The sequence below is a fragment of the Rhipicephalus microplus genome, chromosome 8, assembly GCF_043290135.1.
Source record: "Rhipicephalus microplus isolate Deutch F79 chromosome 8, USDA_Rmic, whole genome shotgun sequence".
NCBI classification, from domain to species: Eukaryota; Metazoa; Arthropoda; class Arachnida; order Ixodida; family Ixodidae; genus Rhipicephalus; species Rhipicephalus microplus.
The window spans coordinates 67,028,004-67,050,956 of record NC_134707.1 but is presented as its reverse complement, the minus strand read 5'-3'; the positions used below and the strand labels follow the sequence as shown (position 1 = coordinate 67,050,956).

General features: G+C 42.6%; 2 protein-coding genes and 3 non-coding genes across 5 annotated transcripts; all 5 read right to left on the bottom strand.

Annotated features, from left to right (window-relative positions):
- Positions 1 to 3,765: 3,765 nt before the first annotated feature.
- Positions 3,766 to 5,344, bottom strand: LOC142768580 (uncharacterized). Its single transcript, XM_075870568.1, has one exon. The coding sequence runs from the start codon at positions 5,239 to 5,241 to the stop codon at positions 3,853 to 3,855; it is 1,389 nt and encodes a 462-aa protein (XP_075726683.1). The 5' UTR covers positions 5,242 to 5,344; the 3' UTR covers positions 3,766 to 3,852.
- A 1,562-nt stretch (positions 5,345 to 6,906) lies between these two features.
- On the bottom strand, positions 6,907 to 8,758 carry LOC142769126 (uncharacterized). Its single transcript, XM_075872071.1, has one exon. The coding sequence runs from the start codon at positions 8,739 to 8,741 to the stop codon at positions 7,476 to 7,478; it is 1,266 nt and encodes a 421-aa protein (XP_075728186.1). The 5' UTR covers positions 8,742 to 8,758; the 3' UTR covers positions 6,907 to 7,475.
- Positions 8,759 to 18,455: 9,697 nt separating this feature from the next.
- On the bottom strand, positions 18,456 to 18,528 carry TRNAM-CAU (transfer RNA methionine (anticodon CAU)). The gene has a single exon. It is a non-coding gene; the product is annotated as a tRNA-Met (tRNA).
- Positions 18,529 to 20,769: 2,241 nt separating this feature from the next.
- Positions 20,770 to 20,842, bottom strand: TRNAM-CAU (transfer RNA methionine (anticodon CAU)). The gene has a single exon. It is a non-coding gene; the product is annotated as a tRNA-Met (tRNA).
- A 393-nt stretch (positions 20,843 to 21,235) lies between these two features.
- Positions 21,236 to 21,308, bottom strand: TRNAM-CAU (transfer RNA methionine (anticodon CAU)). Its single transcript has one exon. It is a non-coding gene; the product is annotated as a tRNA-Met (tRNA).
- Between the last annotated feature and the right edge of the window lie 1,645 nt (positions 21,309 to 22,953).

Below are 22,953 nucleotides of genomic sequence, written 5' to 3'. Positions count from 1 at the left end.
ATGCTCTAACCACTGAGCTATCACAGCGGCCATCCCTCCATCCACTTTTTTTGGGGTTTTTATGTGAATTTAGAAGTAGGAGTGACAGTCAGCGCCATCTATAAGCCAAACAACGAGTGTGAAAACACTCTTATTCGCATGTTTTGGCGTCACGTAGCACGTGAACTTATTATGAGTGGGCAGCTGAATAATTGTCCCTCTTATACAACCTAAACACACCAAGTCTGCCAGTACGAGACCCTCCTTCAATGAAATAAGGGAGAGAAGTGTATACCTAAGGGCTCGTATTTCCGTGCTTTAACACAATATTAATGAAATTTAACAGACAGTAATGCCAAGGAATGTACAGGGGAAGTTATTAGAACCAAAGGAATGTAAATAAGGAGAAAGAAGAAAGAAAAGTGGATGAAAAAATTACCAGCTGTGAGCAGGAATCGAACCTACAACCTTCGAATAACGCGTTCGATGCTCTAACCACTGAGCTATCACAGCGGCCGTCCCTCCATCCACTTTTTTTGGGGGTCTATATGTGAATTTAGAAGTAGGAGTGACAGTCAGCGCCGTCTATAAGCCAAACAACGAGTGTGAAAACACTCTTATTCGCATGTTTTGGCGTCACGTAGCGCGTGAACTTATTATGAGCGGGCAGCTGATTAATTGTCCCTCTTATACAACCTAAACACACCAAGTCTGCCAGTACGAGACCCTCGTTCAATGAAATAAGGGAGAGAAGTGTATACCTAAGGGCTCGTATTTCCGTAGTTCAACACAATATTAATCAGATATAACAGACAGTAATGCCAAGGAATATACAGGGGAAGTTATTAGAACCAATGGAATGTAAATAAGAAGAAAGAAGAAAGAAAAGTGGATGAAAAAATTACCAGCTTTGAGCAGGAATCGAACCTACGACCTTCGAATAACGCGTTCGATGCTCTAACCACTGAGCTATCACAGCGGCCGTCCCTCCATCCACTTTTTTTTGGGGTTTATATGTGAATTTAGAAGTAGGATTGACAGTACGCGCCATCTATAAGCCAAACAACGAGTGTGAAAACACTCTTATTCGCATGTTTTGGCGTCACGTAGCACGTGAACGTATTATGAGCGGGCAGCAGATTAATTGTCCCTCTTATACAAGCAAAACACACCAAGTCTGCCAGTACGAGACCCTCGTTCAATGAAATAAGGGAGAGAAGTGTATACCTAAGCTCTCGTATTTCCGTGGTTTAACACAATAATAATGAGATATAACAGACAGTAATGCCAAGGAATGTACAGGGGAAGTTATTAGAACCAATGGAATGTAAATAAGAAGAAAGAAGAAAGAAAAGTGGATGAAAAAATTACCAGCTGTGAGCGGGAATCGAATCTACGACCTTCGAATAACGCGTTCGATGCTCTAACCACTGAGCTATCACAGCGGCCGTACCTTCATTCACTTTTTGGGGGGTTTATATGTGAATTTAGAAGTAGGAGTGACAGTCAGCGCCATCTATAAGCCAAACAACGAGTGTGAAAACACTCTTATTCGCATGTTTTGGCGTCACGTAGCACGTGAACCTATTATGAGCGGGCAGCAGATTAATTGTCCCTCTTATACAACCTAAACACACCAAGTCTGCCAGTACGAGACCCTCGTTAAATGAAATAAGGGAGAGAAGTGTATACCTAAGGGCTCGTATTTCCGTGGTTTAACACAATATTAATGAGATATAACAGACAGTAATGCCAAGGAGTGTACAGGGGAAGTTATTAGAACCAATGGAATGTAAATAAGAAGAAAGAAGAAAGAAAAGTGGATGAAAAAATTACCAGCTGTGAGCAGGAATCGAACCTACGACCTTCGAATAACGCGTTCGATGCTCTAACCACTGAGCTATCACAGCGGACGTCCCTCCATCCACTTTTGTTTGGGTTTATATGTGAATTTAGAAGTAGGAGTGACAGTCAGCGCCATCTATAAGCCAAACAACGAGTGTGAAAACACTCTTATTCGCATGTTTTGGCGTCACGTAGCGCGTGAACTTATTATGAGCGGGCAGCTGATTAATTGTCCCTCTTATACAACCTAAACACACCAAGTCTGCCAGTACGAGACCCTCGTTCAATGAAATAAGGGAGAGAAGTGTATACCTAAGGGCTCGTATTTCCGTGGTTTAACACAATAATAATGAGATTTAACAGACAGTAATGCCAAGGAATGTACAGGGGAAGTTATTAGAACCATTGGAATGTAAATAAGAAGAAAGAAGAAAGAAAAGTGGATGAAAAAATTACCAGCTGTGAGCAGGAATCGAACCTACGACCTTCGAATAACGCGTTCGATGCTCTAACCACTGAGCTAACACAGCTGCCGTCCCTCCATCCACTTTTTTGGGGGTCTATATGTGAATTTAGAAGTAGGAGTGACAGTCAGCGCCATCTATAAGCCAAGCAACGAGTGTGAAAACACTCTTATTCGCATGTTTTGGCGTCACGTAGCACGTGAACTTATTATGAGCGGGCAGCTGGTTAATTGTCCCTCTTAGACAACCTAAACACACCAAGTCTGCCAGTACGAGACCCTCGTTCAATGAAATAAGGGAGAGAAGTGTATACCTAAGGGCTCGTATTTCCGTAGTTCAACACAATATTAATCAGATATAACAGACAGTAATGCCAAGGAATATACAGGGGAAGTTATTAGAACCAATGGAATGTAAATAAGAAGAAAGAAGAAAGAAAAGTGGATGAAAAAATTACCAGCTTTGAGCAGGAATCGAACCTACGACCTTCGAATAACGCGTTCGATGCTCTAACCACTGAGCTATCACAGCGGCCGTCCCTCCATCCACTTTTTTTGGGGGTTTATATGTGAATTTAGAAGTAGGATTGACAGTCAGCGCCATCTATAAGCCAAACAACGAGTGTGAAAACACTCTTATTCGCATGTTTTGGCGTCACGTAGCACGTGAACCTATTATGAGCGAGCAGCAGATTAATTGTCCCTCTTATACAAGCTAAACACACCAAGTCTGCCAGTACGAGACCCTCGTTCAATGAAATAAGGGAGAGAAGTGTATACCTAAGCTCTCGTATTTCCGTGGTTTAACACAATAATAATGAGATATAACAGACAGTAATGCCAAGGAATGTACAGGGGAAGTTATTAGAACCAATGGAATGTAAATAAGAAGAAAGAAGAAAGAAAAGTGGATGAAAAAATTACCAGCTGTGAGCGGGAATCGAATCTACGACCTTCGAATAACGCGTTCGATGCTCTAACCACTGAGCTATCACGCGGCCGTACCTTCATTCACTTTTTGGGGGGTTTATATGTGAATTTAGAAGTAGGAGTGACAGTCAGCGCCATCTATAAGCCAAACAACGAGTGTGAAAACACTCTTATTCGCATGTTTTGGCGTCACGTAGCACGTGAACCTATTATGAGCGGGCAGCAGATTAATTGTCCCTCTTATACAACCTAAACACACCAAGTCTGCCAGTACGAGACCCTCGTTAAATGAAATAAGGGAGAGAAGTGTATACCTAAGGGCTCGTATTTCCGTGGTTTAACACAATATTAATGAGATATAACAGACAGTAATGCCAAGGAATGTACAGGGGAAGTTATTAGAACCAATGGAATGTAAATAAGAAGAAGGAAGAAAGAAAAGTGGATGAAAAAATTACCAGCTGTGAGCAGGAATCGAACCTACGACCTTCGAATAACGCGTTCGATGCTCTAACCACTGAGCTATCACAGCTTTTTTTTTTCTTTATTGCCGGCTTCGCACAAAAGAAATACAATTTACGATCACTTTTAAACAAGTTTAAAAAAAACACCAGCCTGGCTGTGACTGGTTTCATTTAAAACTGCTTCATTGTAGCCAACACATTCAACAACGACACCCATTCAGGTCTTTCTTCTCTGGAAGATAACACGTCTCTTATGTATACAATACTTTCCGTGAAGTATTCATGCGCACATCGGGCATCTTTATCTACGTGTCTTACTGCCATTCTAGTTCGCCACACGCTGTGAAGCACAAGCAACATAAACATATCATAAGGCACACCATCCTCATTTTCTACAGCCAAGAATCTAATACCGTGTGGTGTGATAGGCAAGTCCTTTTTCAAGGTACGCTGCAGAATGTCCCACAGAAAAACAGCATCCCAGCAATCAAGAAAAATGTGGTTGACAGTCTCGGGTTTCTTACAGATAAGGCAGTCCATCGACCACGGAACAAAGAAACCCTTTTCTTGCAACCATGGTTTTACGGGCAATGTTCCGCTGTGCAGCTGAAAAAAAAATGTCTTTGCACTTGCGCGTACGGTCATCATTTTCACTCTCTTCAATACGTCACGTTCAGCACCAACCTGGTATACTGATCTGTAGATAGGCTGAGGCAGCATTACGTCACGTAAATCTCTGTAAAGACGTTTTCTCTTTACAACAGATAAATATTCCATTGAAAATCTCACTTTCAGTATTTCATATGCCATTATAACTTCTCTTAAATATCCACGTAGGTTACATTTCACAGACATACTTGATACCACATAATCAGGAATCTTATTAGAAAGTACAATTTGTAGAAATGTTCTCACAAACGGGTTACATTGGTCGCGTAAAAAAATATATCTAGACACAATTTGCTTGAGGAAGAGGTGAGCCAATCCTAAACCACCATTTCTTAGTGAATGAAATAAGTTTGTTCGACTCGTACGCTCCCAAACCGACCCCCAAACAAACACAGCTAAGACTCGATGCAATTTCTGCACATTTGCTCTTGACATAAATAGGAACTGCAGAACATACCATACTTTGCAAACAATGAACCAATTGCATGCAGTCGCTCTAGAAAACATAGAAAGTTCCCTACCACCCCAGTTTCTTGTCTTCTCACGAGTGCTCTCACATATCTCTTTCCAGTAATCATCCGTGTTTTTGTAATGCTGGAGGGGTACTCCGAGATACTTCGTCGGTACAAGTGACCAGTTCATATTTGCAAAGTTTTGTGGGGTGGTCTCCCAAGAACCATGCCACAAGCCTAGGCATTTGTCCCAGTTTACTGCACTGCCTGTCATCTTGCAAAAATAGTCCACATGACGTATCACTTCACTGACACTTTCCTTATCGCTACAAAACACGGCAATATCGTCGGCATATGTTAGCATTTTAACTTCACTGTTCATTAGCTGATACCCTTTTATTGTTTCATTGCTAATAATCTTCATGCAGAAAGGTTCCATATATATTGCAAATAATAAAGCCGAAATGGGATCACCTTGCCGCACACCGTTTGTCACTTGAAAGCTTTCAGTAAGTCGCCCATTAATTACAAGACTCGTAAAGCACTCTCTATAGGCCATTTTTACCCCTTCCAAAATAACAGACCCTACATTAACATATTCTAGTATCAAAAAAAGGATATCATGATTCACACGGTCAAAGGCTTTTTCCAGATCTAATTGCAACATTGCAACCTTGCTACCAAACACATCGCAACTCTCCAGCACGCTTCTCGCTACATGAACATTTGTATTTATTGTGCGTCCTTTTATACCACAAGTCTGGTGTGGTCCAACTAGTATTTTCATCATCCTCTGCAACCTGCCTGCAAGAACCTTCATAAACACTTTATAGTCTGTGTTGGCTAAACTGATTGGTCGGTACGACTTGACGGACAATAATTTTTTGGGGTCGTCAGTTTTCGGTATGAGTATTACGTGCGTCTTTTTAAATGAGCCGGGCAGAACCTTTAATCTTATAGCCTCCGTGAAGACACGATGTAAGGCAACAGAAATAACACCTTTAAAAGTCTTGTACAATGCGGCACCAAATCCATCAGGTCCCGGTGCTTTGCCAGCCGCTAGGTCGTCAATAGCCTTTTCTATTTCGGACACTTCAATCGCTATCTCCAGCTGCTCTCTCTCGTTATCAGAGAGCTTTGGTATCAAATGCAGAAACTGATCCTCAAACCCTTCCTCTGCCTTCACTTTTCGGCCAAGTAAGCCTCGGAAATATTCAACAAATACTTGCTCAATTGCTGTCGCTTCACGTACAATACCGCTATCAGTTGCAATCGCTTTGATTTCATTTCGCTTGGCGTATCTTTTTTCATCCCCAAGTGCACGCTTTGTTGGTGTTTCGCCGAGAGATAATTTTTCTGCACGTGCCCTTATCACCGCACCTCTATATTTTTCAATGTCAATTGCCTCCAATTGGTTTTTTAACTGCCTTATTTCTTTTGTGTACTTTCCTGGCATTTTACTTTCTAGACTCAATGCAAAGTCTAACTGACATTGCAAATCTTTTTCTTTTTCCTTTTTGGCTCTATGTAACACACCGGATCTTTCTATGGCTTTCATCTTTGTTACCTCCTTAAAACGCTCCCAGGCTTCAATCACGTTCGCTTGAGGCTCAGCTAACATTTTGTTAATGGAATCCTGCACAGCTTCAACGAACAATTCATCTTTTAATAATAAGTCGTTTAATTTCCACACGTCCCAGTTAAAGCGTGTCTTCTTCTTTTTATACCCTATAGTGAACATTACTAAACTGTGGTCACTGAAAGACACACTTTTTACTTCATAATTCGAACATACTCGCATTAACTCTACTGACACATAGGCTCTGTCTAGCCTCGCATGGCTTTCGTTCTGAAAGTGTGTGAAGTGCTCTTCTGCAGAGAGCACATCACCAACATCTTCGAGATGACAATCTTGTACAATAGTGCAGAGTAGCGCTGCACTTTGGTCTTTTATGGCTGCTTTTTTTGCTCTGTCCTGAGGGTTGCAAACACAATTAAAGTCGCCGAGCATAATGACAATCCTGCCACAGCTAAGAAAAGTCTGTAAATTCTCAAACAATAATTTACGTTCAACTTCTTTGTTCGGTGCGTAAACACAGACAACTCGCCATTTTTTATTATTATATGTAAAATCGCAAACTATGAATCTCCCAGTACTAGACACAGTTACAGTCTCCTCAACTATACCAATAGAATTTTTAAGGAACAGTGCACAACCCGCCGACATCCCAACGGCATGAGACACACACACATCATACCGGGCTCTAAAAGGGGACACCATTCGGTCAGTCTGATCTTGCCCTTCAACTTTTGTTTCCTGAATGGCAATAACATCGAGATCACGTTCAAGCATCAAACGACTTAATTGATACTGCCTTCGTCGAGCGGCAAGTCCCCTGACATTGAGAGTCGCAACTCTCAATTCTGCTTCGACGCTCATAGCCATTAGGACGTGAATGGCCGTCCCGGCCACATGGTTCTCACCTCTGATGCTCCTTTATCACCATCAGGTCCAAGGTTCGATATGGTCTGATAGGTCCCCTTTCTTTTGATCACAAAAGTAGAGCGCCGCGCACGTTTCACGCAGCACATTATGCACACTTCACCACTGCGCTCCATTTGTTGGTGCTTCCGCCGGGTCAATACTTGTGTCACTCAATCCAGACCCCCACCTTACGGGGGCTTTTGATCTGCAGGGGGCCCCGCTGAAGGCCCCTTCTGTTGATGATCTGTCAGTCGCTGATGCAATGTCTGCTGATTCGGCACTGGTTGCTGCTGCGGCGGTTGTGTCTGTTGCACCTGGGTTGGTGGGAGGTTCTCGGCTATTCGACGTTCGCTGAGGATGTTAGGTGCCGGTCTACGGCGCACGTTCATCGCCTTGGCCGGTGGTTGTTCCACTTCTTTCGTTGTAGCAGCCTTCTCGCCTTCCGCGTCTTCCCTGGGCCTTTTACATGTATTTGACGTGTCCATGTTTTCCGACATTTCTTCCTGTGCTGCAAGCGCCGTTATATCTTGTGTGTTCCTCGTGGATTGCACGTCTTTTGTAGAACCCTTGTCTTTGTTAAGCGTCGTCTCAGCACCTGTGGGGCGTGGCGTAAGGGGCGTCAACTTGGGTTTCGGTTCCTCCCGACGCGCCCCTATCAGCTCTTCTGCTTCAGCCTCGTCCATGTGATGCTCGGAAAGTTCTTCGCCCCCCGCGGGCCCTGCTACACTTGCATATGTTCTCATACAGCCGCTCTCATTATGCCCAAAACGCCGACACACTGTACAACGCGGGGCTCGGCAATCCCTCCTAATATGACCTGTTCCGCGGCAACGCAGGCATAGCGGTGCTCTTCCCGCGACGACAACTAGCGTGAGGTCTCCGGCAATCCGCAACTGATGTGGGAGGTCATCCACCGTGAGGCCAGCTTTGAGCCTGATGCTCACCACTCGCGTCGAAGAGCCTTTGTCCGTGCATCCATACACGCGCCAGCGCTCTCGCACTATTTCGTTCACCTTGCCATAAGGAGCCAACGCTGCCCTCACCTCGTCGTCAGGAACGTTAAACAATAGCCAGTGTATCTTCAGCTTCGTATCCTGGTGGTTAGGGTCGATAGTGATACAGCGCTGGTTCTTCACCACAATGTCCCCAGCAGCGAGTATTCTCTTCTTGCCCTCCTCGTCCTTGAAAGTGATGGCCCAAACATGATTCATTTGGTACGCCCCCAAGGCAACAACCTCGGGAAGCAAAGCCAAACGAATAAGAGCGTCCCTGAAATCCTCAACGCGATACGGCCGCGCCTTGATATCGGCGTGCAAAAAGACAGTATGCAGCGTTGAATCATTTGATGGCAGTCGGGGCAAAATAATCTGATAATCCTGTGACGATTCGTCCATGTTCCTGGTACCACGACCGAGCTGGGCCGTTGATGCCGCTCCGATATCGCCGGAGCTCATGCCGCCACGTCCGTACACTACGGTGACCGGAAGTGCCTCTCACTGAGCTGAGCTATCACAGCGGCCGTCCCTCCATCCACTTTTTTTTGGGTTTATATGTGAATTTAGAAGTAGGAGTGACAGTCAGCGCCATCTATAAGCCAAACAACGAGTGTGAAAACACTCTTATTCACATGTTATGGCGTCACGTAGCACGTGAACTTATTATGAGCGGGCAGCTGATTAATTGTCCCTCTTATACAACCTAAACACACCAAGTCTGCCAGTACGAGACCCTCGTTAAATGAAATAAGGGAGAGAAGTGTATACCTAAGGGCTCGTATTTCCGTGGTTTAACACAATAATAATGAGATATAACAGACAGTAATGCCAAGGAATGTACAGGGGAAGTTATTAGAACCAATGGAATGTAAATAAGAAGAAAGAAGAAAGAAAAGTGGATGAAAAAATTACCAGCTGTGAGCAGGAATCGAACCTACGACCTTCGAATAACGCGTTCGATGCTCTAACCACTGAGCTATCACAGCGGCCATCCCTCCATCCACTTTTTTTTGGGGTTTATATGTGAATTTAGAAGTATGAGTGACAGTCAGCGCCATCTATAAGCCGAACAACGAGTGTGAAAACACTCTTATTCGCATGTTTTGGCGTCACGTAGCACGTGAACTTATTATGAGCGGGCAGCTGAATAATTCTCCCTCTTATACAACCTAAACACACCAAGTCTGCCACTACGAGACCTTCGTTCAATAAAATAAGGGAGAGAAGTGTATACCTAAGGGCTCGTATTTCCGTGGTTTAACACAATATTAATGAGATATAACAGACAGTAATACCAAGGAATGTACAGGGGAAGTTATTAGAACCAATGGAATGTAAATAAAAAGAAACAAGAAAGAAAAGGTGATGAAAAAATTACAAGCTGTGAGCAGGAATCGAACATCGACCTTCGAATAACGCGTTCGATGCTCTAACCACTGAGCTATCACAGCGGCCGTCCCTCCATCCACTTTTTTTGGGGGGTTTATATGTGAATTTAGAAGTAGGAGTGACAGTCAGCGCCATCTATAAGCCAAACAACGAGTGTGAAAACACTCTTATTCGCATGTTTTGCGTCACGTAGCACGTGAACTTATTATGAGCGGGCAGCTGAATAATTGTCCCTCTTATACATTCTAAACACACCAAGCCTGCCAGTACGAGACCCTCGTTCAATGAAATAAGGGAGAGAAGTGTATACCTAAGGGCTCGTATTTCCGTGGTTTAACACAATAATAATGTGATATAACAGATAGTCATGCCAAGAAATGTACAGGGGAAGTTATTAGAACCAATGGAATGTAAATCAGAAGAAAGAAAAGTGGATGAAAAAATTACCAGCTGTGAGCAGGAATTGAACCTACGACCTTCGAATAACGCGTTCGATGCTCTAACCACTGAGCTATCACAGCGGCCGTCCCTCCATCCACTTTTTTTGGGGTTTATATGTGAACTTAGAAGTAGTAGTGACAGTCAGCGCCATCTATAAGCCAAACAACGAGTGTGAAAACACTCTTATTCGCATATTTTGGCGTCACGTAGCACGTGAACTTATTATGAGCGGGCAGCTGATTAATTGTCCCTCTCATACAACCTAAACACACCAAGTCTGCCAGTACGAGACCCTCGTTCAATGAAATAAGGGAGAGAAGTGTATACCTAAGGGCTCGTATTTCCGTGGTTTAACACAATATTAATGAGATATAACAGACAGTAATGCCAAGGAATGTACACGGGAAGTTATTAGAACCAATGGAATGTAAATAAGAAGAAAGAAGAAAAAAGTGGATAAAAAAATTACCAGCTGTGAGCAGGAATCAAACCTACGACCTTCGAATAATGCGTTCGATGCTCTAACCACTGAGCTATCACAGCGGCCGTCCCTCCATCCACTTTTTTGGGGGGTTTATATGTGAATTTAGAAGTAGGAGTGACAGTCAGCGCCATCTATAAGCCAAACAACGAGTGTGAAAACACTCTTATCCGCATGTTTTGGCTTCACGTAGCCCGTGAACTTATTATGAGCGGGCAGCTGAATAATTGTCCCTCTTATACAACCTAAACACACCAAGTCTGCCAGTATGAGACCTTCGTTCAATAAAATAAGGGAGAGAAGTGTATACCTAAGGGCTCGTATTTCCGTGGTTTAACACAATATTAATGAGATATAACAGACAGTAATGCCAAGGAATATACAGGGAAAGTTATTAGAACCAATCGATTGTAAATAAGAAGAACGAAGAAAAAAGTGGATGAAAAAATTACCAGCTGTGAGCAGGAATTGAACCTACGACCTTCGAATAACGCGTTCGATGCTCTAACCACTGAGCTATCACAGCGGCCGTCCCTCCATCCACTTTTTTGGGGGTTTTTATGTGAATTTAGAAGTAGGAGTGACAGTCAGCGCCATCTATAAGCCAAACAACGAGTGTGAAAACACTCTTATTCGCATGTTTTGGCGTCACGTAGCACGTGAACTTATTATGAGCGGGCAGCTGATTAATTGTCCCTTTTATACAACCTAAACACACCAACTCTGCCAGTACGAGACCCTCCTTCAATGAAATAAGGGAGAGAAGTGTATACCTAAGGGCTCGTATTTCCGTGGTTTAACACAATATTAATGAGATATAACAGACAGTAAGGCCAAGGAATGTACAGGGGAAGTTATTAGAACCAATGGAATGTAAATAAAAAGAAAGAAGAAAGAAAAGGTGATGAAAAAATTACAAGCTGTGAGCAGGAATCGAACCTACGACCTTCGAATAACGCGTTCGATGCTCTAACCACTGAGCTATCACAGCGGCAGTCCCTCCATCCACTTTTTTGGGGGGGTTTATATGTGAATTTAGAAGTAGGAGTGACAGTGAGCGCCATCTATAAGCCAAACAACGAGTGTGAAAACACTCTTATTCTCATGTTTTGGCGTCACGTAGCACGTGAACTTATTATGAGCGGGCAGCTGAATAATTGTCCCTCTTATACAACCTAAACACACCAAGCCTGCCAGTACGAGACCCTCGTTCAATGAAATAAGGGAGAGAAGTGTATACCTAAGGGCTCGTATTTCCGTGGTTTAACACAATATTAATGTGATATAACAGATAGTCATGCCAAGAAATGTACAGGGGAAGTTATTAGAACCAATGGAATGTAAATAAGAAGAAAGAAAAGTGGATGAAAAAATTACCAGCTGTGAGCAGGAATTGAACCTACGACCTTCGAATAACGTATTCGATGCTCTAGCCACTGAGCTATCACAGCGGCCGTCCCTCCATCCACTTTTTTTGGGGTTTATATGAGAATTTAGAAGTAGGACTGACAGTCAGCGCCATCTATAAGCCAAACAACGAGTGCGAAAACACTCTTATTCGCATGTTTTGGCGTCACGTAGCACGTGAACTTATTATGAGCGGGCAGCTGATTAATTGTCCCTCTCATACAACCTAAACACACCAAGTCTGCCAGTACGAGACCCTCGTTCAATGAAATAAGGGAGAGAAGTATATACCTATGGGCTCGTATTTCCGTGGTTTAACACAATAATAATGAGATATAACAGACAGTAATGCCAAGGAATGTACACGGGAAGTTATTAGAACCAATGGAATGTAAATAAGAAGAAAGACGAAAGAAAAGTGGATGAAAAAATTACCAGCTGTGAGCAGGAATCGAACCTACGACCTTCAAATAATGCGTTCGATGCTCTAACCACTGAGCTATCACAGCGGCCGTCCCTCCATCCACTTTTTTGGGGGGTTTATATGTGAATTTAGAAGTAGGAGTGACAGTCAGCGCCATCTATAAGCCAAACAACGAGTGTGAAAACACTCTTATCCGCATGTTCTGGCGTCACGTAGCACGTGAATTTATTATGAGCGGGCAGCTGATTAATTGTCCCTCTCATACAACCTAAACACACCAAGTCTGCCAGTACGAGACCCTCGTTCAATGAAATAAGGGAGAGAAGTGTATACCTAATGCTCGTATTTCCGTGGTTTAACACAATATTAATGTGATATAACAGATAGTCATGCCAAGAAATGTACAGGGGAAGTTATTAGAACCAATGGAATGTAAATAAGAAGAAAGAAAAGTGGATGAAAAAATTACCAGCTGTGAGCAGGAATTGAACCTACGACCTTCGAATAACGCATTCGATGCTCTAACCACTGAGCTATCACAGCGGCCGTCCCTCCATCCACTTTTTTTGGGGTTTATATGTGAATTTAGAAGTAGGAGTGACAGTCAGCGCCATCTATAAGCCAAACAACGAGTGTGAAAACACTCTTATCCGCATGTTCTGGCGTCACGTAGCACGTGAATTTATTATGAGCGGGCAGCTGATTAATTGTCCCTCTCATACAACCTAAACACACCAAGTCTGCCAGTACGAGACCCTCGTTCAATGAAATAAGGGAGAGAAGTGTATACCTACGGGCTCGTATTTCCGTGGTTTAACACAATATTAATGTGATATAACAGATAGTCATGCCAAGAAATGTACAGGGGAAGTTATTAGAACCAATGGAATGTAAATAAGAAGAAAGAAAAGTGGATGAAAAAATTACCAGCTGTGAGCAGGAATTGAACCTACGACCTTCGAATAACGCATTCGATGCTCTAACCACTGAGCTATCACAGCGGCCGTCCCTCCATCCACTTTTTTGGGGGTTTATATGTGAATTTAGAAGTAGGAGTGACAGTCAGCGCCATCTATAAGCCAAACAACGAGTGTGAAAACACTCTTATTCGCATGTTTTGGCGTCACGTAACACGTGAACTTATTATGAGCGGGCAGCTGATTAATTGTCCCTCTCATACAACCTAAACACACCAATTCTGCCAGTACGAGACCCTCGTTCAATGAAATAAGGGAGAGAAGTGTATACCTAAGGGCTCGTATTTCCGTGGTTTAACACAATATTAACGAGATATAACAGACAGTAATGCCAAGGAATGTACAGGGGAAGTTAATAGAACCAATCGATTGTAAATAAGAAGAAAGAAGAAAGAAAAGTGGATGAAAAAATTACCAGCTGTGAGCAGGAATTGAACCTACGACCTTCGAATAACGCGTTCGAAGCTCTAACCACTGAGCTATCACAGCGGCCGTCCCTCCATCCAGTTTTTTTGGGGTTCTTATGTGAATTTAGAAGTAGGAGTGACAGTCAGCGCCATCTATAAGCCAAACAACGAGTGTGAAAACACTCTTATTCGCATGTTTTGGCGTCACGTAGCACGTGAACTTATTATGAGCGGGCAGCTGATTAATTGTCCCTTTTATACAACCTAAACACACCAAGTCTGCCAGTACGAGACCCTCCTTCAATGAAATCAGGGAGAGAAGTGTATACCTAAGGGCTCGTATTTCCGTGGTTTAACACAATATTAATGTGATATAACAGATAGTCCTGCCAAGGAATGTACAGGGGAAGTTATTAGAACCAATGGAATGTAAATAAGAAGAAAGAAAAGTGGATGAAAAAATTACCAGCTGTGAGCAGGAATTGAACCTACGACCTTCGAATAACGGATTCGATGCTCTAACCACTGAGCTATCACAGCGGCCGTCCCTCCATCCACTTTTTTTGGGGTTTATATGTGAATTTAGAAGTAGGAGTGACAGTCAGCGCCATCTATAAGCCAAACAACGAGTGTGAAAACACTCTTATTCGCATGTTTTGGCGTCACGTAGCACGTGAACTTATTATGAGCGGGCAGCTGATTAATTGTCCCTCTCATACAACCTAAACACACCAAGTCTGCCAGTACGAGACCCTCGTTCAATGAAATAAGGGAGAGAAGTGTATACCTAAGGGCTCGTATTTCCGTGGTTTAACACAATATTAATGAGATATAACAGACAGTAATGCCAAGGAATGTACACGGGAAGTTATTAGAACCAATGGAATGTAAATAAGAAGAAAGAAGAAAGAAAAGTGGATGAAAAAATTACCAGCTGTGAGCAGGAATCGAACCTACGACCTTCGAATAACGCGTTCGAAGCTCTAACCACTGAGCTATCACAGCGGCCGTCCCTCCATCCAGTTTTTTGGGGTTTTTATGTGAATTTAGAAGTAGGAGTGACAGTCAGCGCCATCTATAAGCCAAACAACGAGTGTGAAAACACTCTTATTCGCATGTTTTGGCGTCACGTAGCATGTGAACTTATTATGAGCGGGCAGCTGATTAATTGTCCCTTTTATACAACCTAAACACACCAAGTCTGCCAGTACGAGACCCTCCTTCAATGAAATAAGGGAGAGAAGTGTATACCTAAGGGCTCGTATTTCCGTGGTTTAACACAATATTAATGTGATATAACAGATAGTCATGCCAAGGAATGTACAGGGGAAGTTATTAGAACCAATGGAATGTAAATAAGACGAAAGAAGAAAGAAAAGTGGATGAAAAAATTACCAGCTGTGAGCAGGAATTGAACCTACGACCTTCGAATAACGCGTTCGATGCTCTAACCACTGAGCTATCACAGCGGCCGTCCCTCCATCCACTTTTTTTGGGGTTTATATGTGAATTTAGAAGTAGGAGTGACAGTCAGCGCCATCTATAAGCCAAACAACGAGTGTGAAAACACTCTTATTCGCATGTTTTGGCGTCACGTAGCACGTGAACTTATTATGAGCGGGCAGCTGATTAATTGTCCCTCTTATACAACCTAAACACACCAAGTCTGCCAGTACGAGACCCTCGTTAAATGAAATAAGGGAGAGAAGTGTATACCTAAGGGCTCGTATTTCCGTGGTTTAACACAATATTAATGACATATAACAGACAGTAATGCCAAGGAATGTGCAGGGGAAGTTATTAGAACCAATGGAATGTAAATAAGAAGAAAGAAGAAAGAAAAGTGGATGAAAAAATTACCAGCTGTGAGCAGGAATCGAACCTACGACCTTCGAATAACGCGTTCGATGCTCTAACCACTGAGCTATCCAGCGGCTGTCCCTCCATCCACTTTTTTTGGGGTTTATATGTGAATTTAGAAGTAGGAGTGACAGTCAGCGCCATCTATTAGCCAAACAACGAGTGTGAAAACACTTACTCGCATGTTTTGGCGTCACGTAGCACGTGAACTTATTATGAGCGGGCAGCTGATTAATTGTCCCTCTTATACAACCTAAACACACCAAGTCTGCCAGTACGAGACCCTCGTTCAATGAAATAAGACAGAGAAGTGTATACCTAAGGGCTCGTATTTCCGTGGTTTAACACAATTTTAATGAGATATAACAGACAGTAATGCCAAGGAATGTACAGGGGAAGTTATTAGAACTAATGGAATGTATATAAGAAGAAAGAAGAAAGAAAAGTGGATGAAAAAATTACCAGCTGTGAGCAGGAATCGAACCTACGACCTTCGAATAACGCGTTCGATGTTCTAACCACTGAGCTATCACAGCGGCCGTCCCTCCATCCACTTTTTTTGCGGTTTATATGTGAATTTTGAAGTAGGAGTGACAGTCAGCGCCATCTATAAGCCAAACAACGAGTGTGAAAACACTCTTATTCGCATGTTTTGGCGTCACGTAGCACGTGAACTTATTATGAGCGGGCAGCTGATTAATTGTCCCTCTTATACAACCCAAACACACCAAGTCTGCCAGTACGAGACCCTCGATAAATGAAATAAGGGAGAGAAGTGTATACCTAAGGGCTCGTATTTCCGTGGTTTAACACAATATTAATGAGATATAACAGACAGTAATGCCAAGGAATGTACAGGGGAAGTTATTAGAACCAATGGAATGTAAATAAGAAGAAAGAAGAAAGGAAAGTGGATGAAAAAATTACCAGCTGTGAGCAGGAATCGAACCTACGACCTTCGAATAACGCGTTCGATGCTCTAACCACTGAGCTATCACAGCGGCCGTCCCTCCATCCACTTTTTTTTGGGGTTTATATGTGAATTTAGAAGTAGGAGTGACAGTCAGCGCCATCTATAAGCCAAACAACGAGTGTGAAAACACTCTTATTCGCATGTTTTGGCGTCACGTAGCACGTGAACTTATTATGAGCGGGCAGCTGAATAATTGTCCCTCTTATACAACCTAAACACACCAAGTCTGCCACTACGAGACCTTCGTTCAATAAAATAAGGGAGAGAAGTGTATACGTAAGGGCTCGTATTTCCGTGGTTTAACGCAATATTAATGAGATATAACAGAGAGTAATGCCAAGGAATGTACAGGGGAAGTTATAAGAACCAATGGAATGTAAATAAGACGAAAGAAGAAAGAAAAGTGGATGAAAAAATTACCAGCTGTGAGCAGGAATTGAACCTACGACCTTCGAATAACGCGTTCGATGCTCTAACCACTGAGCTATCACAGCGGCCGTCCCTCCATCCACTTTTTTTTGGGGTTTATATGTGAATTTAGAAGTAGGAGTGACAGTCAGCGCCATCTATAAGCCAAACAACGAGTGTGAAAACACTCTTATTCGCATGTTTTGGCGTCACGTAGCACGTGAACTTATTATGAGCGGGCAGCTGATTAATTGTCCCTCTTATACAACCTAAACACACCAAGTCTGCCAGTACGAGACCCTCGTTAAATGAAATAAGGGAGAGAAGTGTATACCTAAGGGCTCGTATTTCCGTGGTTTAACACAATATTAATGACATATAACAGACAGTAATGCCAAGGAATGTGCAGGGGAAGTTATTAGAACCAATGGAATGTAAATAAGAAGAAAGAAGAAAGAAAAGTGGATGAAAAAATTACCAGCTGTGAGCAGGAATCGAACCTACGACCTTCGAATAACGCGTTCGATGCTCTAACCACTGAGCTATCCAGCGGCTGTCCCTCCATCCACTTTTTTTGGGGTTTATATGTGAATTTAGAAGTAGGAGTGACAGTCAGCGCCATCTATTAGCCAAACAACGAGTGTGAAAACACTTACTCGCATGTTTTGGCGTCACGTAGCACGTGAACTTATTATGAGCGGGCAGCTGATTAATTGTCCCTCTTATACAACCAAAACACACCAAGTCTGCCAGTACGAGACCCTCGTTCAATGAAATAAGAGAGAGAAGTGTATACCTAAGGGCTCGTATTTCCGTGGTTTAACACAATTTTAATGAGATATAACAGACAGTAATGCCAAGGAATGTACAGGGGAAGTTATTAGAACTAATAGAATGTATATAAGAAGAAAGAAGAAAGAAAAGTGGATGAAAAAATTACCAGCTGTAAGCAGGAATCGAACCTACGACCTTCGAATAACGCGTTCGATGTTCTAACCACTGAGCTATCACAGCGGCCGTCCCTCCATCCACTTTTTTTGCGGTTTATATGTGAATTTTGAAGTAGGAGTGACAGTCAGCGCCATCTATAAGCCAAACAACGAGTGTGAAAACACTCTTATTCGCATGTTTTGGCGTCACGTAGCACGTGAACTTATTATGAGCGGGCAGCTGATTAATTGTCCCTCTTATACAACCTAAACACACCAAGTCTGCCAGTACGAGACCCTCGATAAATGAAATAAGGGAGAGAAGTGTATACCTAAGGGCTCGTATTTCCGTGGTTTAACGCAATATTAATGAGATATAACAGAGAGTAATGCCAAGGAATGTACAGGGGAAGGTATTAGAACCAATGGAATGTAAATAAAAAGAAAGAAGAAAGAAAAGATGATGAAAAAATTACAAGCTGTGAGCAGGAATCGAACCTACGACCTTCGAATAATGCGTTCGATGCTCTAACCACTGAGCTATCACAGCGGCCGTCCCTCCATCCACTTTTTTGGGTGGTTTATATGTGAATTTAGAAGTAGGAGTGACAGTCAGCGCCATCTATAAGCCAAACAACGAGTGTGAAAACACTCTTATTCGCATGTTTTGGCGTCACGTAGCACGTGAACTTATTATGAGCGGGCAGCTGAATAATTGTCCCTCTTATACAACCTAAACACACCAAGCCTGCCAGTACGAGACCCTCGTTCAATGAAATAAGGGAGAGAAGTGTATACCTAAGGGATCGTATTTCCGTGGTTTAACACAATATTGATGTGATATAACAGATAGTCATGCCAAGAAATGTACAGAGGAAGTTATTAGAACCAATGGAATGTAAATAAGAAGAAAGAAAAGTGGATGAAAAAATTACCAGCTGTGAGCAGGAATTGAACCTACGACCTTCGAATAACGCGTTCGATGCTCTAACCACTGAGCTATCACAGCGGCCGTCCCTCCATCCACTTTTTTTGGGGGTTTATATGTGAATTTAGAAGTAGGAGTCACAGTCAGCGCCATCTATAAGCCAAACAACGAGTGTGAAAACACTCTTATTCGCATGTTTTGGCGTCACGTAGCACGTGAACTTATTATGAGCGGGCAGCTGATTAATTGTCCCTCTCATACAACCTAAACACACCAAGTCTGCCAGTACGAGACCCTCGTTCAATGAAATAAGGGAGAGAAGTGTATACCTAAGGGCTCGTATTTCCGTGGTTTAACACAATATTAATGAGATATAACAGACAGTAATGCCAAGGAATGTACACGGGAAGTTATTAGAACCAATGGAATGTAAATAAGAAGAAAGAAGAATTAAAAGTGGATGAAAAAATTACCAGCTGTGAGCAGGAATCGAACCTACGACCTTCGAATAATGCGTTCGATGCTCTATCCACTGAGCTATCACAGCGGCCGTCCCTCCATCCACTTTTTTGGGGGGTTTATATGTGAATTTAGAAGTAGGAGTGACAGTCAGTGCCATCTATAAGCCAAACAACGAGTGTGAAAACACTCTTATCCGCATGTTTTGGCGTCACGTAGCACGTGAACTTATTATGAGTGGGCAGCTGAATAATTGTCCCTCTTATACAACCTAAACACACCAAGTCTGCCAGTACGAGACCTTCGTTCAATAAAATAAGGGAGAGAAGTGTATACCTAAGGGCTCGTATTTCCGTGGTTTAACACAATATTAATGAGATATAACAGACAGTAATGCCAAGGAATGTACAGGGAAAGTTATTAGAACCAATCGATTGTAAATAAGAAGAAAGAAGAAAGAAAAGTGGATGAAAAAATTACCAGCTGTGAGCAGGAATTGAACCTACGACCTTCGAATAACGCGTTCGAAGCTCTAACCACTGAGCTATCACAGCGGCCGTCCCTCCATCCAGTTTTTTTGGGGTTTTTATGTGAATTTAGAAGTAGGAGTGACAGTCAGCGCCATCTATAAGCCAAACAACGAGTGTGAAAACACTCTTATTCGCATGTTTTGGCGTCACGTAGCACGTGAACTTATTATGAGCGGGCAGCTGATTAATTGTCCCTTTTATACAACCTAAACACACCAAGTCTGCCAGTACGAGACCCTCCTTCAATGAAATAAGGGAGAGAAGTGTATACCTAAGGGCTCGTATTTCCGTGGTTTAACACAATATAATGTGATATAACAGATAGTCATGCCAAGGAATGTACAGGGGAAGTTATTAGAACCAATGGAATGTAAATAAGAAGAAAGAAAAGTGGATGAAAAAATTACCAGCTGTGAGCAGGAATTGAACCTACGACCTTCGAATAACGCATTCGATGCTCTAACCACTGAGCTATCACAGCGGCCGTCCCTCCATCCACTTTTTTTTGGGGTTTATATGTGAATTTAGAAGTAGGAGTGACAGTCAGCGCCATCTATAAGCCAAACAACGAGTGTGAAAACACTCTTATTCGCATGTTTTGGCGTCACGTAGCACGTGAACTTATTATGAGCGGGCAGCTGATTAATTGTCCCTCTCATACAACCTAAACACACCAAGTCTGCCAGTACGAGACCCTCGTTCAATGAAATAAGGGAGAGAAGTGTATACCTAAGGGCTCGTATTTCCGTGGTTTAACACAATATTAATGAGATATAACAGACAGTAATGCCAAGGAATGTACACGGGAAGTTATTAGAACCAATGGAATGTAAATAAGAAGAAAGAAGAAAGAAAAGTGGATGAAAAAATTACCAGCTGTGAGCAGGAATCGAACCTACGACCTTCGAATAATGCGTTCGATGCTCTAACCACTGAGCTATCACAGCGGCCGTCCCTCCATCCACTTTTTTGGGGGGTTTATATGTGAATTTAGAAGTAGGAGTGACAGTCAGCGCCATCTATAAGCCAAACAACGAGTGTGAAAACACTCTTATTCGCATGTTTTGGCGTCACGTAGCACGTGAACTTATTATGAGCGGGCAGCTGATTAATTGTCCCTCTCATACAACCTAAACACACCAAGTCTGCCAGTACGAGACCCTCGTTCAATGAAATAAGGGAGAGAAGTGTATACCTAAGGGCTCGTATTTCCGTGGTTTAACACAATATTAATGAGATATAACAGACAGTAATGCCAAGGAATGTACACGGGAAGTTATTAGAACCAATGGAATGTAAATAAGAAGAAAGAAGAAAGAAAAGTGGATGAAAAAATTACCAGCTGTGAGCAGGAATCGAACCTACGACCTTCGAATAATGCGTTCGATGCTCTAACCACTGAGCTATCACAGCGGCCGTCCCTCCATCCACTTTTTTGGGGGGTTTATATGTGAATTTAGAAGTAGGAGTGACAGTCAGCGCCATCTATAAGCCAAACAACGAGTGTGAAAACACTCTTATCCGCATGTTTTGGCGTCACGTAGCACGTGAACTTATTATGAGTGGGCAGCTGAATAATTGTCCCTCTTATACAACCTAAACACACAAAGTCTGCCAGTACGAGACCTTCGTTCAATAAAATAAGGGAGAGAAGTGTATACCTAAGGGCTCGTATTTCCGTGGTTTAACACAATATTAATGAGATATAACAGACAGTAATGCCAAGGAATGTACAGGGGAAGTTATTAGAACCAATGGAATGTAAATAAGACGAAAGAAGAAAGAAAAGTGGATGAAAAAATTACCAGCTGTGAGCAGGAATTGAACCTACGACCTTCGAATAACGCGTTCGATGCTCTAACCACTGAGCTATCACAGCGGCCGTCCCTCCATCCACTTTTTTTTGGGGTTTATATGTGAATTTAGAAGTAGGAGTGACAGTCAGCGCCATCTATAAGCCAAACAACGAGTGTGAAAACACTCTTATTCGCATGTTTTGGCGTCACGTAGCACGTGAACCTATTATGAGCGGGCAGCTGATTAATTGTCCCTCTTATACAACCTAAACACACCAAGTCTGCCAGTACGAGACCCTCGTTAAATGAAATAAGGGAGAGAAGTGTATACCTAAGGGCTCGTATTTCCGTGGTTTAACACAATATTAATGACATATAACAGACAGTAATGCCAAGGAATGTGCAGGGGAAGTTATTAGAACCAATGGAATGTAAATAAGAAGAAAGAAGAAAGAAAAGTGGATGAAAAAATTACCAGCTGTGAGCAGGAATCGAACCTACGACCTTCGAATAACGCGTTCGATGCTCTAACCACTGAGCTATCCAGCGGCTGTCCCTCCATCCACTTTTTTGGGGGTTTATATGTGAATTTAGAAGTAGGAGTGACAGTCAGCGCCATCTATTAGCCAAACAACGAGTGTGAAAACACTTACTCGCATGTTTTGGCGTCACGTAGCACGTGAACTTATTATGAGCGGGCAGCTGATTAATCGTCCCTCTTATACAACCTAAACACACCAAGTCTGCCAGTACGAGACCCTCGTTCAATGAAATAAGAGAGAGAAGTGTATACCTAAGGGCTCGTATTTCCGTGGTTTAACACAATTTTAATGAGATATAACAGACAGTAATGCCAAGGAATGTACAGGGGAAGTTATTAGAACTAATGGAATGTATATAAGAAGAAAGAAGAAAGAAAAGTGGATGAAAAAATTACCAGCTGTGAGCAGGAATCGAACCTACGACCTTCGAATAACGCGTTCGATGTTCTAACCACTGAGCTATCACAGCGGCCGTCCCTCCATCCACTTTTTTTGCGGTTTATATGTGAATTTTGAAGTAGGAGTGACAGTCAGCGCCATCTATAAGCCAAACAACGAGTGTGAAAACACTCTTATTCGCATGTTTTGGCGTCACGTAGCACGTGAACTTATTATGAGCGGGCAGCTGATTAATTGTCCCTCTTATACAACCTAAACACACCAAGTCTGCCAGTACGAGACCCTCGTTAAATGAAATAAGGGAGAGAAGTGTATACCTAA